Raw genomic sequence first — 13193 nt, forward strand, 5'->3', positions numbered from 1 at the left:
TTCCCACAGTTGACAGTGCATGTCAGAGCAAAAACCAAGCCATGAGGTCGAAGGAATTGTCCGTAGAGCTCTGAGACAGGATTGTGTTGAGGCACAGATCTGGGGAAGGGTACCAAAACATTTATGCAGCATTGAAGGTCCCCAAGAACACAGTGGCCTCCATCCTCTTAAATGGAAGAAGTTTGGAACCACCAAGACTCTTCCTAGAGCTGGTCCCCTAGCCAAACTGAGCAATCGGAGGAGAAGGTAACAACGAACAGATGGTAACAACGAACAGAGCTCCAGAGTTCCTCTGTAGAGATGGGAGAAACTTCCAGAAGGACAACCATCTCTGCAGCACTCCACCAATCAGGCATTTATGGTAGAGTGGCCAGACGGAAGCCACTCCTCAGTAAAAAGCACATGATAGCCCACTTGGAGTTTGCCAAAGGGCACCTAAAGACTCTCAGAACATGAGAAACAAGATTCTCTGGTCTGATGAAACCAAGATTGAACTCCTTGGCCTGAATGCCAAGCTTCACGCCTGGAGGAAACCTGGCACCATCCCTACGGTGAAGCATGGTGGTGGCAGCATCATGCTGTGGGGATGTTTTTCAGCGGCAGGGACTGGGAGACTAGTCAGGATCGAGGGAAAGATGAACGAAGCAAAGTACAGAGAGATCCTTGATGAAAACCTGCTCCAGAGCACTCAGGACCTCAAACTGGGGCGGAGGTTCACCTTCCAACAAGACAACGACCCTAAGCACACAACTAAGACAACACGGGAGGAGGGGCTTTGGGACAAGTCTCTGAATGTCCTTGAGTGGCTCAGCTAGAGCCCGGACATGATCCTGATTGAACATCTCTGGAGAGACCTGAATATAGCTGTGCAGCGATGCTCCTCGTCCAACCTGACAGAGCTTGAGAGGATCTGCAGAGAATAATGGGAGAAACTCCTCAAATACAGGTGTGCCAAGCTTGTAGCGTTATACCCAAGAAGACTGGAGGCTGTAATCGCTGCCAAAGGTGCTTCAACAAAGTACTGAGTAAAGGGTCTGAAAACTTAGGTACATTTTATATTTCCGTTTTTAATTTGTAATACATTTGCAAAATTTCTAAAAAGGTGGTTTTGCTTTGTCATTATGGGGTATTGTTTGTAGATTGATGAGGTGGGAAAAGCAATTTAATCTATTTTAGAATAAGGCTGTAGCGTAACTAAATGTGGAAAAATCAAGGGGTATGAATACTTTCCGAATGCACTGTAGACCCAAGAACCTCTGTGGTGCAATTAATTCCCCAAAACTGAGGACAGACTGACAAGTAGCAGTGACAGAGGACCTGACGAGCCAAGATCTGCCTCACAGTCTCAGAGTCTTGGGAAAACAGGATATTTTTGAACATCAAATTAACACTTCAACACCCTACATCTAACAACCCACAAGTGAACTGGCCAGAGAAGTCATATCCCTCTCACAGGGACTGAACCTCATGGAAGGATATCTAGGACAGAGTGAAATAAAAGGGAGCATAACATTTTATGAAGTTAAATTGCATTTTGTAAACATTCACTGTGTGTCAATCTAAATCTTGTTGTTTTCTTAGACATCCATCCAATAAGAGGCATTTGACAAATAAAAGTGTTTAACATGCTATCTAGTTTAAATGCTGTGGCCAGGAGACAGATTTAATAAACCTCTACTGTTCTCCTTGCCTAGGTCAAGACACCTAGTACTGCCAAAGTTGTGGGTTCAATCCCAGCAGGAATCACATACACGTACTAAAGACAGTAACCTCAGTCCAAGGTCCAATCACAGTAAATAAGGCCAACGAAAGCAAAGCCAGGGGTCTCAAGGTCAAGCTATTGTAGGAGCCTCTGGGCAAACAACGCTTCAGTAGGTTTACATTCAATTTTAATTCACTATGAATATTATCTGTGGTGAGTTGATGCATTTAGTGTTTGAAACTGTGATATTAAAAGTATTGCCTCTCAATGATATGAGAGCATCAGATAAATAAGTACAAGAATTTAGTATATTATAGCTACTTGAATATGTTCAGTACCTAAAGAATACCTGTTATAACTTAATATTAATTTCTGTCTATCAAAACAGCATAACATTGCATTTCTTTGAACATTGGCATAACCTCAGCATGTCAAATATATAGGCTACTGTGAGTCATATTTCAAATGCTGATTGAAATTGAGACCACTGTACAGATCTGATCTGCTATCCCTGGGCAGAACAGAATCTCAAACCCAGTCAAATAGACAACCTCCAGCGAATCAGACATGTGCCTGTGGTTTTTTGGCAGTTTTGTTGGAGCATTTGGTAGTGGCCATAGGGGGTTATTAGACTAATGCTTTCTGGGTAATGAGAGTGCTGGCTTAATAACATTAGCTTGGATCACACATAACCAAAAAGTATTGCCTGTAAAGATTATTAAGCAAAATGAAACCCAATCTGTTTTGCACTCAGCAATTGATGCTTTTGAGAGATATATACTGTACAAAACAACAACACAAAAAAAATATGAAAGGGATGGATATCTAGTTCAAACTCTCCATATGTTTCCTTTTTTTCATTTTGTTTTGATGGAACTGTTTCATCTGATCAACCATTTGGACACATTTGATTCTATGTTTGAAGTCTGTGCACAAGAAACATGGCTACAACCCCACCCCCCTCTCCATTGAAACTGATAAGGCAAGTAGGGCCTCCTATACCAGCCCATGATGATCACACGTTGTCCCATGTATCCATCCTTCAGTGTGGAGATGCAGATGGCAATGTGTGAGTATCATTTACTTGGACATGTTCTAGGTCTGCTCCCCAAATGGCACCCTATTCCTTACAGTATATATGGCGCTGGTCAAAAGTAGTGCACTATGAGGGGAATAGGGTGGCATTTGGTATGCAGACTAACTGTCCACATGAGCACCAGATGCCCTGCTTTAGGTGGTCACAATAGTCGGCCAGCCGGCCGGTCAGAGACGGGGTCTATTACCGACACATCTGTTACACATGACTTTCTGGCAACAGGCACTTTCTACATTTTTCCTAACTGGTTTAGTGATTTTATCTTCAGTATACTTTGGCCGAGCGGCCAACAATAAATAAAGAATTCTTATTAGGCTATTGGCTGGCTAAGCTCTTCAAGAGGCAGCACATAATATAATTTATTTACAGCAATATAACACGAGACAAAGTAAGATCTGTCTGCTTCTTCCAGAATAATATTTGGTAACCTAGACCTACATCATTTCACCATTTCTTTTTATTTACCCTACAGCATGGGCTGGCCATTGAGTTTCACTCCCATTTATGTCACCATTGACAAGGGAGACTGAAACTGATTTAGACTGCTGTGTAACATAGTTTGAAGACCAAATAAATAAAATATCAAACAATAACGTTTTGAATATTGATAGGTTTAAAAGGCAAACTGTTATAATAGGTTTAGTAACAGTCAATAGGCCTATAAGCCTACATCACATACTGTGCGAATAATAGGCTATATGTAGTCTATAGTATAGGCCTATGCAAAATTGACTAAATATACTTTGTTTTATAACAAGAATACATTTTATAACGTTTTTTTTGTTGTCAATATTTAATATCTGTATACATAGAGCCAAGTATGTTTACTTCATGGCATGCAATTGATAGGCTGTCATTGATGTTGCACCTTTTCTTGGTTAATCTACCGTAGATAGATTAAACACGTACAACCCTCTTTTCTCAAATACCTTTGTGTCACTTCTTACAAGCCATGTAGGAAATGTCCGAAATTCACGAATTCATGGGGGATTCTGTTTCACTAAAGCCAAGAAACGGTTAGCTATGTCTTCATGTGAAAATATTATGTTTTATGATTCCCCTCCCTGTCTGATGTAGGCTATGTTGGTCGGCATGCGGCACTGGTAGAAGAAACAGACCCCGTCTGCAATTGTCATGGATAATGGTGAAACAGTGAGCTCACCTGTAGGGGTCTCTGGCTGAATAAGACTCCATGTCACCCTCGTCGATGACAGAAGGACGTCGTGACTCTTCTTCCCTATTTGAAATATCCCTCTCACTATCGGTTCGTCTGTGTCGTAATCGGTGTACTGTTTCTCTGACTGTTCTTGTTCTTGCTCACACGACTCGTCCGCGCAAAGCTGTGCAGCTGAGACCGAGAGTTTATCGGGTTGTTTTGGTGGTTGCGTTCTCTTGTTCTTCTTCCCACGGTTGCCTGTACTCACCGGAGACCCCGGTGGCGTCTCACTCAACTCCTCCTGGCTCTTTGACAATGCGTCCTGTTCATTTATCGATTTTCGAGGGGACTCAAACATTTAAAAACGTTAACGGTAAAGTCTTATTCCACAATGGTGCCTGCTTTGTAGGCTATTACTGGATTGCTTACATGGGCGCGTGCCCGCGATGGTAAGGTTACTATGGCAGGTCCAACAGTTGAAACTTCCCACTCTGCCTAGTTATGTAGTTATGACTAGATGGTATACAGTTTATGTCAGAATTGACCAGAATTAACTGTTGCTGCAGGTTGGGATAATTAACGTAGCAGGTTATGAGAATTAGGTTAAGGTTAGGAAAATGGTTAGGGTTAGCTAAAATGCAAAAATGTTAACTTTTGACGTAAATGTGACATAAACTGTAATCAATCGAGCCATGACCCCTCTGCCTACTTCAAGTCACCAGACGGAGCGCAGCCCGTGAAGTGTTCCTCCCGGGCACACGCCCGCAAGAAAAGTTCAAAATAAAATCTCTGTCAAGAGCCTATAGGATATAACGTATGGTGTGTTTATATTTCATGCAGCCAACTTGCCAGTCATTAGACCATCATTTGTATCATGCTATGGTTAATTTCTAAATTCGTTTACATGCTTGGCCTATGCACCGAATCCAAAGAGCTGGTGCGTAAAGTTTGAGTTACGCACAGGAATGGATTTATATTTTTCAGGACCCTGTCTGTCCTGTCCATTATGTCATTGACTTTACCTCAATGTTGAAGGTTTACGAACTAACAAAAGTAATATCCTACTGAGTAATACGGGTATAGGCCTATATACCTAGACAAGGCTAATGCACCAATATCCTTAACAGCACCATGGACAGTTCCTGATTTAACAAAGGAACCCTGCGTACCCATTCATAAAGTTACAGATGACACAGGGATTCCAGTTTCCCAATTTGACATAGTTTACAGCCAACCGACCAGGATGTCTCTCAAATAAATAAAAAACTGTGTGCATTTATGAAATAATACATTTGTATTTTGGGGACACATGATATACAGATTTCAGGAGTACATACATTGATTTCATTTTTTCATTTTATTATTCCAGTTTAAAGCATGCTGTGAGTGTTTACTTCCATCTAAGATGTATGCTTATAATCAAATGATTAAACGGTTCAGTGAAGATTCTTATATTGAGGAAGGACGGATATCCAAGGAAACATCTCTAATGGTTATTCAACATGACCAGTGAATAAAGAAGCACCATTCAGAATGTCTATCATGAAGTTGGCTCGCTGCATGGTGTTTTCCCTTATGATATAAGTATTGAGTTATAGATGCAGCCAGTGTGTTCATGCATAAACAAGATCATTTTCATAAATTAAAAACCTCCCTAGCAGAAGTAACATCTGTGTCTTGCTCGGTTTGCATACGAGATGGTGTTCGTACTAAATAGCAACCTATACCCTTCTATACTTGTGCAGGGCTCATAGTGCTCCGGTCAAAAGTAGTACACTATATATAGGGGATAGGGTGTCATTTTGGGAAGAAACCATGGTGGCATGTGAATGCCCCTTGACTTACTGCAGCTATTCGTGACATGGCAGAAAAACGCTCGTTTTGTCCTTCAGTATTTGATATACAACGTTAGGTAAATAAATGCTGGCTAAGGGGATGTGCTCATTTTCACTCATATAGCCTAGGCCTAAATGTTCATCACAAATGGATGTCTTAATATTTCTCATATCAAGATGCTTTTAATTTCATGCATCTACAATTCATAATATAGCCTAGGACAATATAGGATATATTGATTTAGTAGCCTATCCTTATGGGCAGAGAAATAGTCACTCTCCATGCGTAAAGATTTGACGGAACCCCATATTTTAGAGAATGTGTCAATAATTTGGACATCCAAGAAGTGTCGAATGTGGGTCTCAACGAAGTCAAGGTTATTTTGCGACCAGGCTGAGGGACTGAGGGGAAAGCCACTGAAACTAATTGTGCCTTAACTCTGGGTTTTGACAGATTTAGTCATAGGCTATACGTTTTCATTTAGGTTTTTATGCAATTTTATCATTATAAAGAACCATATAGTCGATGATTGAGCCACACCTGTCAACGTAATGTTGGCCAAATCAGTCCTGCTCAAAAGTTTCTATTTCTGTTTAGCTCCGTCATTGTCAATGCAGATGTAGGATATCAATTTGAGCCAGTTTGCTACAGCAGGAAAATGATCCTGCAGCATTAGGAAATGTGAATTATTATGTGGATTATAATTAATGGACATTTTTGTAGCGGTTGATACATTTTTCGTTAGGGCAAAGTCTGACATTTCAAAGTGGAAATTACAAACTTAAGAAGACTTTTTAAACCTAAAATAGACTACAGGTTTGCATTTTCTGTGTAGGAAATTCTCAGCAACAAAGGAATGATCAAACTAAGATCCTACATCTGTAGATCCAGATAATAATTAAAGAAATTGTAGGCTACTCATTCACTTTATTTTACAATAATAATTGAGTGCGCCTCATGAGATATACATTTATCTCCACTGACTTATGTACACTCGAATCACATCGGAAGAGAGTTTAAAACTAAAAACTAAATGCAAATAACGAACATATGAGCATAACTCCATGGCACTCAGTCCCTATGCGTCCTGAAAACATCCTACATTATAAAATGTTTACAAACAATATACAGTCGGCACACATTGAAGATAAGCATCATGCTGCAAATAGCTCTTCTGCACTGATTTGGACATGCATGCAATGGCGCAATAAGAAGGTGCCTGGTATGTTCCAAAATGTGCTGCACTGATAATGAATTTGAAGATGGGCCACGGTTGAATTTTGAAATGAAATAATAAGTAGGCCTACTTCGTTTTATGCAATGAGCATTTCCAGGTGAAGCGTTGTATACACAGTTAGGCGTTTAGGATACTTTGCAAGTAGTAGGCCCCTACGCATTATCAAACTTTTAAGTAGGCTATCAATGTTTTGGGGAAAATAAAATTATCAATATTGTGCAACGTTGCATGATTTGCAGTAGGCTAAATAATTGCTAAGGCAACCGATTTGTATTAGCACTAGCCTCTGTATACATAACTTTTTTATAAAACGGTTGTATCATATAAACATGACATAACACTATTTTATAAAAGATTAACAACATGGAGTTGTGTGAAATGAAATACGACTCGACTTTATAAAAAAGCTATTCATAATTCTGTACAAAATCACAACAAAATAATTCAGTATGGGAGATGTACAATACTGGTTGAAAAATATAGAAATCTTTATTATTTATTTTATTGGCCCAAGTATTCGTTTAAAAATTGCATAGTTTTCCAAATTATTGCTTGTGATTTTGTAGCATGGATAATCAACACATTCTGAGTATAGTCACCACTATTTCCACAATGTGACCTATAGAAGCGCTATAGAATACAATACATAAAATGAAAGAGAATATGCATATGTATCCGCACTTCTCCTAAAGGCAGTAACAACAATAAATACATAGGCTACATGATAGAATCAAGAGGATAATAAATTGCTCTTTTGCATCAGTGGCACTAGGATATCATATCATGACGCACTCTTATCAGTCTTTGTTGGTTTAATGTATTCACGGATCATGAAATATAGCGTTAAGCTGAGCATTCATGACTCTCTCGTGATGAGTGTGTCCTTCGTATGACATAATGTTTTCCATCGGTATCTCACACCGCTGCGCAGAGCTCGCGTAAAGGGGCGCGTGTCCCTGTGGACCCGCCAGTCCCGCGGCAGCCTGGTAGTGCATTGTAAATGCGTAGTTCTTTTCGAACTCAGACGAAGGCTCGTGTTTGAAGGAAAAGTTCCCGTTGACACTCAGTGGTGGGCTTAAAGGTCCGTCGAATGATGGACTAGTGCAGTCTGTAAGCGGCAGCGCGGTCTCAAAGAACGGCTCCAGCGCACTTCCGTATGAATGGGGCTTGACGTGGAAGATGTGGGAGCTGTCCATTGTACCATATGGAGGGCTGGGAAGACCCGGGGTCTGGTAGGAGTAGGGATGCGCGGCGAAGGAAGCACTTGCTGGTTGCATATGAGATGGTATCTCCTGTGTCTGCTCCGGGAGGAAAGTTCTGGGGTTGAGCTGGAGACAGCCTGCCACTAGATTAGTAGTGGGCTGAGACAAGCCCTTACACAGGGCCTGTACAAATGACATGATGTCTGGGCTCTTACCCGACCGCAAGATCTCTGACAGGGCCCAGATGTAGTTTTTAGCCAGACGCAGAGTCTCAATTTTTGAGAGCTTTTGGGTTTTGGAGTAACATGGCACAACTTTACGCAAACTCTCGAGCGCGTCGTTGAGTCCGTGCATACGATTCCTTTCGCGCGCGTTCGCCTTGTGGCGCCTCATCTTAAACCTCTGCATTCTGGCTTTTGTCATTTTCTTCTTTTTTGGTCCACGACGTTTAGGCTTTTGATCGTCGCCTTCTTCTTCCTCATCTTCCTCTTCATCATCATCCTCATCCAGTCTGTTTAACCCATCCTCGTCGTCATCCTCGAGGTCCCCGTGCATGGATTCGAGTGCGCCGTTTTTCTTCTCCATATCCTGTTCGTCCTGGGAGCCCTGACACTCATCAGTCCAGGTCGCAGAATCGTGGGGGTCTGATGACATCATGGTTTCTTCCGTGTAGGACTTAGTCATATTGGAAATCTGTCAATAAAAAAGACAACCGTGAGCAGACTCACTTAGGACATAATTTTCTACTTGACTAATAGCCTATTCAGCAGGAATTCGTTTTGGAAAATGTTCATTATGCTATACACATTTTTTCACTCTAAGTCAAACAAAAATAATGTTGTATCAGAAGAACCAATATTACGTTTGCAACACCGATGATTATATAGGCTATCATAAACGTCATATGAATTTGAGAGCAAAATGTAGAACAGTACTTTGTGGTCAGGATAAACCAAAAACATTATAGTAGCATAATACATAAAGTATTCAATTATCACCTAATAGCTTGACATAACGAGTCCACAATTTGGTAAAAAAATAATTGTTGCAATTACGTTATTTTAAATCTCCAGTCAGTTGAAACATCTATGAAATGTAATCGCTGAGTTCAATCAGAATATCTGAATCCCTGTTTCCTTTTTGTAACAGGTGACATATGGTCACATCACCTCTCATCTGAGCAGGTTTGTATCAATAAATAATTCAAGCCTATTCAGAAAATCTTTAACTGCTAAATAACTATACTTTTTGGCAATGTAACAGATAAATCACAGCACACAGCACTCCATGCAATTACTTTAACCCAAAGCATTTGCATTAATAAGTTATTGCGTTATAAGATTGAGAAATAAATACCTATGTTTTGCAGAATTATCTTGTTATGACTCTGGCATGCCCCTCCTGAAGTGTGAGGTCCGGTGGATGGATTGTAATGTGGCTGCGCCGACAGATGCTCGGGTTATATAGCGCTGCTGCTGATGCTGCGAGTGACTGACGGAGAGAGAGATGAACCTGTGTGTTTATATGGCTGTATCCCTAATACCATCACCATCGCGTTACCCAATGACAGTCAGGAACAGGCTCCACCCACCCAGGCCTTACTCCCGGCACGCGCCATATGGTCCATCTACGTCAGGCAAAAACGGCCTCAAGTGTCACGTGATATGGGACCATTTGTGTTCGCCAGCGCTCTGTATTCCGCTCCTTTGTGGCCAAAAGAAAGTGGCCATCTGTCACCAGTTAGGGACTCCATAGACCTGTGTGGACCCGCAGGGTGGATTAACCCTTTGGTGCGTAAGACATATTCAATCACTACCAATACTCAAGCCCAACCCATTCCCCACGTGTGTCCTCTTTACATGGTTTGATTTTATTAATCATGAATCTCATAATTAAGGAATAATGTCATTTTGCACATTAGGCTACTTTGGGGACATTGAACAGACCTAACATAGCCCAATAAACACGTCAAGTCACCAAGGAAAGAATAAGGCCCTTGCTGGCAATATTAAAGGCCCCATTCTGGCCCTTCATAACAAAAAAAAAGTTAATTTAGACCAAATGCATACTTTGCCTTTCTTTTTTTGCTCATTGCTGACTGCATCAGTGCTCATCTGTAAGCGTTATTGTCCCCATCTCTAACAGTGCGTGATGTTGATTGGCAACAGTGGTTGTACAATCTGGACCGAGCTCGAGCTGCTGAAGTAATGAGCATCGAGTCTCCCTCTCTTTTCAAACTGCAGGTCGGCACGCGAGTCGCACGCGCACTAACAAAAGCCTGTTTCACGGCTCACTGCCTCGATCCAACGACCAAAATCTGTTATCTTCTGTTCAATAATGCCCCAAAAATCTACGTGTTGACCGTTGGACAGACAGCGTAACAAGTGGGGGTAACAACATACAATCAAGACAGAACTGAACCACGAGACAACGATTGAATATTTAAGCAGAATAGTTATAGAGTGGGGCTACAAAATTAGTCCATAGGCCTAGAATGAGAAAGGCAATCTGCTACACGAACTAAAACCATACGGACTGTCTGGTCATTCACAAAATGAGTAACTCTAGGCCTATAGCCTAAAATCTAACGACTGGGCATTTGGGTAGTCCTAAATGTAAATACACCCATAAGCACATAATTTGGGATGAATTATCAATATCTTTAAATAAACCTATTGATATAGCCTATAGTTGCCTAGGCCTACGTGTATGGATAATTGCGCAAATAACTAAATTCTTTATGCTAAACAAAAAGTCTAAATTAAAACAATTTTGCCGAAATGATGAACCATCATAACATTTTAAACTTGTAAACGTCCATTAAAAAAGCTTCTTTTTTTTTCAACATTTCAACTCGGTAGTGTCTGAACGGACATCCCGAGAAAAACACCCCACATTCACACTGTTTGCTCAGCTCTGAATCATATATTTAACAGCATCGGTTAGGCTAATGGCCCGGCGGAGCAACGCAGAGCTCGGGGCCGCTCCGTGATGTAGGTAACCGTCAAGTGGCCACATAACCTGGTCGCCTCAAAGTGCTGCCTGAGAGAGAACACCTTATCTTGACTCTTTCATAAAACCAGGACAAGTTGTGTCAGTCGAAAGTCCCCTACGAGAACAAGCTGCGCACGCAGCTTCCCGGACTACATCTTTCTGTTACCATGTAAACTGTGTTAGCAGGAGACACACGTGGTCGAGGCTTTCAGCACCACCGACAGCTACACGTACAAGTTGGAATACATCACACTTCTCTTAGAAACTACATATGATTTTAGGATAGACTTCACAAAACAATTTGTTTATGTATTTAACAGCTCATAATTACTAGGCTAACTTTGGTTTAAATAATACACAGTAAACATATAACTAATTCCTAAAGAAAATGCACTGATTAAACGTGAATTTGCTTTAGACTTGCCTATGTCTAAACATAATTCACACTGATATTGGCTTCATATTGTAGACATATTGTAACATGTCTTTGCAAACATTATTCGTTTATTCTGTGCTCAACAATATGATACTTTACTGTTTTGCTCGTAAAACAATATTTTAAACGCAAAAAAGATAAACCAAGTTTACAGAACATCCCACTTGGCACAGACATAATTTCAACGTCTATTCCACATTGGTACAACTTAATTTCATTGAAATGACGTGGAAACAACGTTGGTCCAACCAGAGAGTGCACAGTGGGGTGCATTGTGTTCAATTTGGTGTTTGGTTGCAAACATCCTAAACCCACCGTATCTATTTGAATATGATGATCTGACCTATTCTCTAGCACTAATTAGAAGCCCTTGTCCCAGAGCAGGGAATACATACTGAGTCCCTACTCCTAGTCTCCTACCAATGCCCTTCCGCTTGAATGGACGCTTAGATTGAACTAATTCCGCGTAGCATTTCATTGCACCTTCATCGCACTAATTGCTTATGCAAAAATGCAAATGTGTATTAATTAGTTAGACCACTGATTAGTTATTTGGTATTGGCGTGTTATAAATCACAATTTTGGACGCGGATATAAAGTCCTGGCTCGAAATCCAGCTGTGTATTGCGCGATGGGTTTTGGTTTCAATAATAGGCCTAGGATATGGAACCCTTCCGGCGCGTTCATATTGCAGGTGACCACCTGCTGCATGCACGTGTCTATCTGACCCCTGTGTGGAGTGAAGATATGACCTAAATATCTTATTAGGGAAATGCATAATATTAACAATAACACCAATGGGCTAAGAATAAATATCAAATAATAATAATCATAATGTTCTTATTATTACTCTGTTGAAGCCTAATACAAATATTAACATATAAGGCCTACACTGTTGTAATATAACAATACCTACTAGACTTTTAATAATAACAATGTAAGTATCATACAAGTATTATTATTTGCCGGGGCCTCAGAATGATGTCCAATAATTTTGTTTATTGACGAACAAATATTAATCTTATATTTTTAGCCAAAAACGCATCACTTAGTTAAGACAATCCATTTTGTAAAATGTTGGGAACTTTAAAGCTAAAATCCTTAGTTGATATACATACAGTTTTTGACTTATAAAGTAATGATATAGAGGCCTATACCCATTTATTCTTGAAGAATATAATTTATAAATGCCTCATCCGCTTAGTTCAACTGTCGTACCCCATCAGAACCCAAAATATAAGTCTGGTTTACTCCAATGTTTGTAAACAATGTAAATGTAAACAAACACTGTATAGCCTCAAAACATGGTTAAAACTATAAAGTTGATCAAATCAAATGTTTATTGGTCACATACACATGGTTAGCAGATGTTAATGCGAGTGTAGCGAAATGCTTGATATCATGGATGGTCAGTCCTTGCATCTATAGATCTGTCTATACATTTGAGTGGTAACATTTATCCAGGCCCATCCCTCAGCTACTGTTTCAATTAAGGATTCTAGCTTTAATTTTGTTGTTTTTCTTTTAAAACACA

The 13193-nt window shown here is 40.3% G+C and overlaps 1 protein-coding gene across 1 annotated transcript; it reads right to left on the minus strand.

Annotated features, from left to right (window-relative positions):
* Positions 1-6702: 6702 nt before the first annotated feature.
* LOC120057934 (neurogenic differentiation factor 1-like) lies at positions 6703-9732 on the minus strand. Its single transcript, XM_039006410.1, has 2 exons — positions 9586-9732; positions 6703-8922 (listed from the first exon to the last, which is right to left on the minus strand). The coding sequence occupies exon 2, from the start codon at positions 8911-8913 to the stop codon at positions 7849-7851; it is 1065 nt and encodes a 354-aa protein (XP_038862338.1). The 5' UTR covers positions 8914-8922; positions 9586-9732; the 3' UTR covers positions 6703-7848.
* Between the last annotated feature and the right edge of the window lie 3461 nt (positions 9733-13193).

The sequence above is a fragment of the Salvelinus namaycush genome, chromosome 13 (genome assembly GCF_016432855.1).
Source record: "Salvelinus namaycush isolate Seneca chromosome 13, SaNama_1.0, whole genome shotgun sequence".
NCBI lineage: Eukaryota > Metazoa > Chordata > Actinopteri > Salmoniformes > Salmonidae > Salvelinus > Salvelinus namaycush.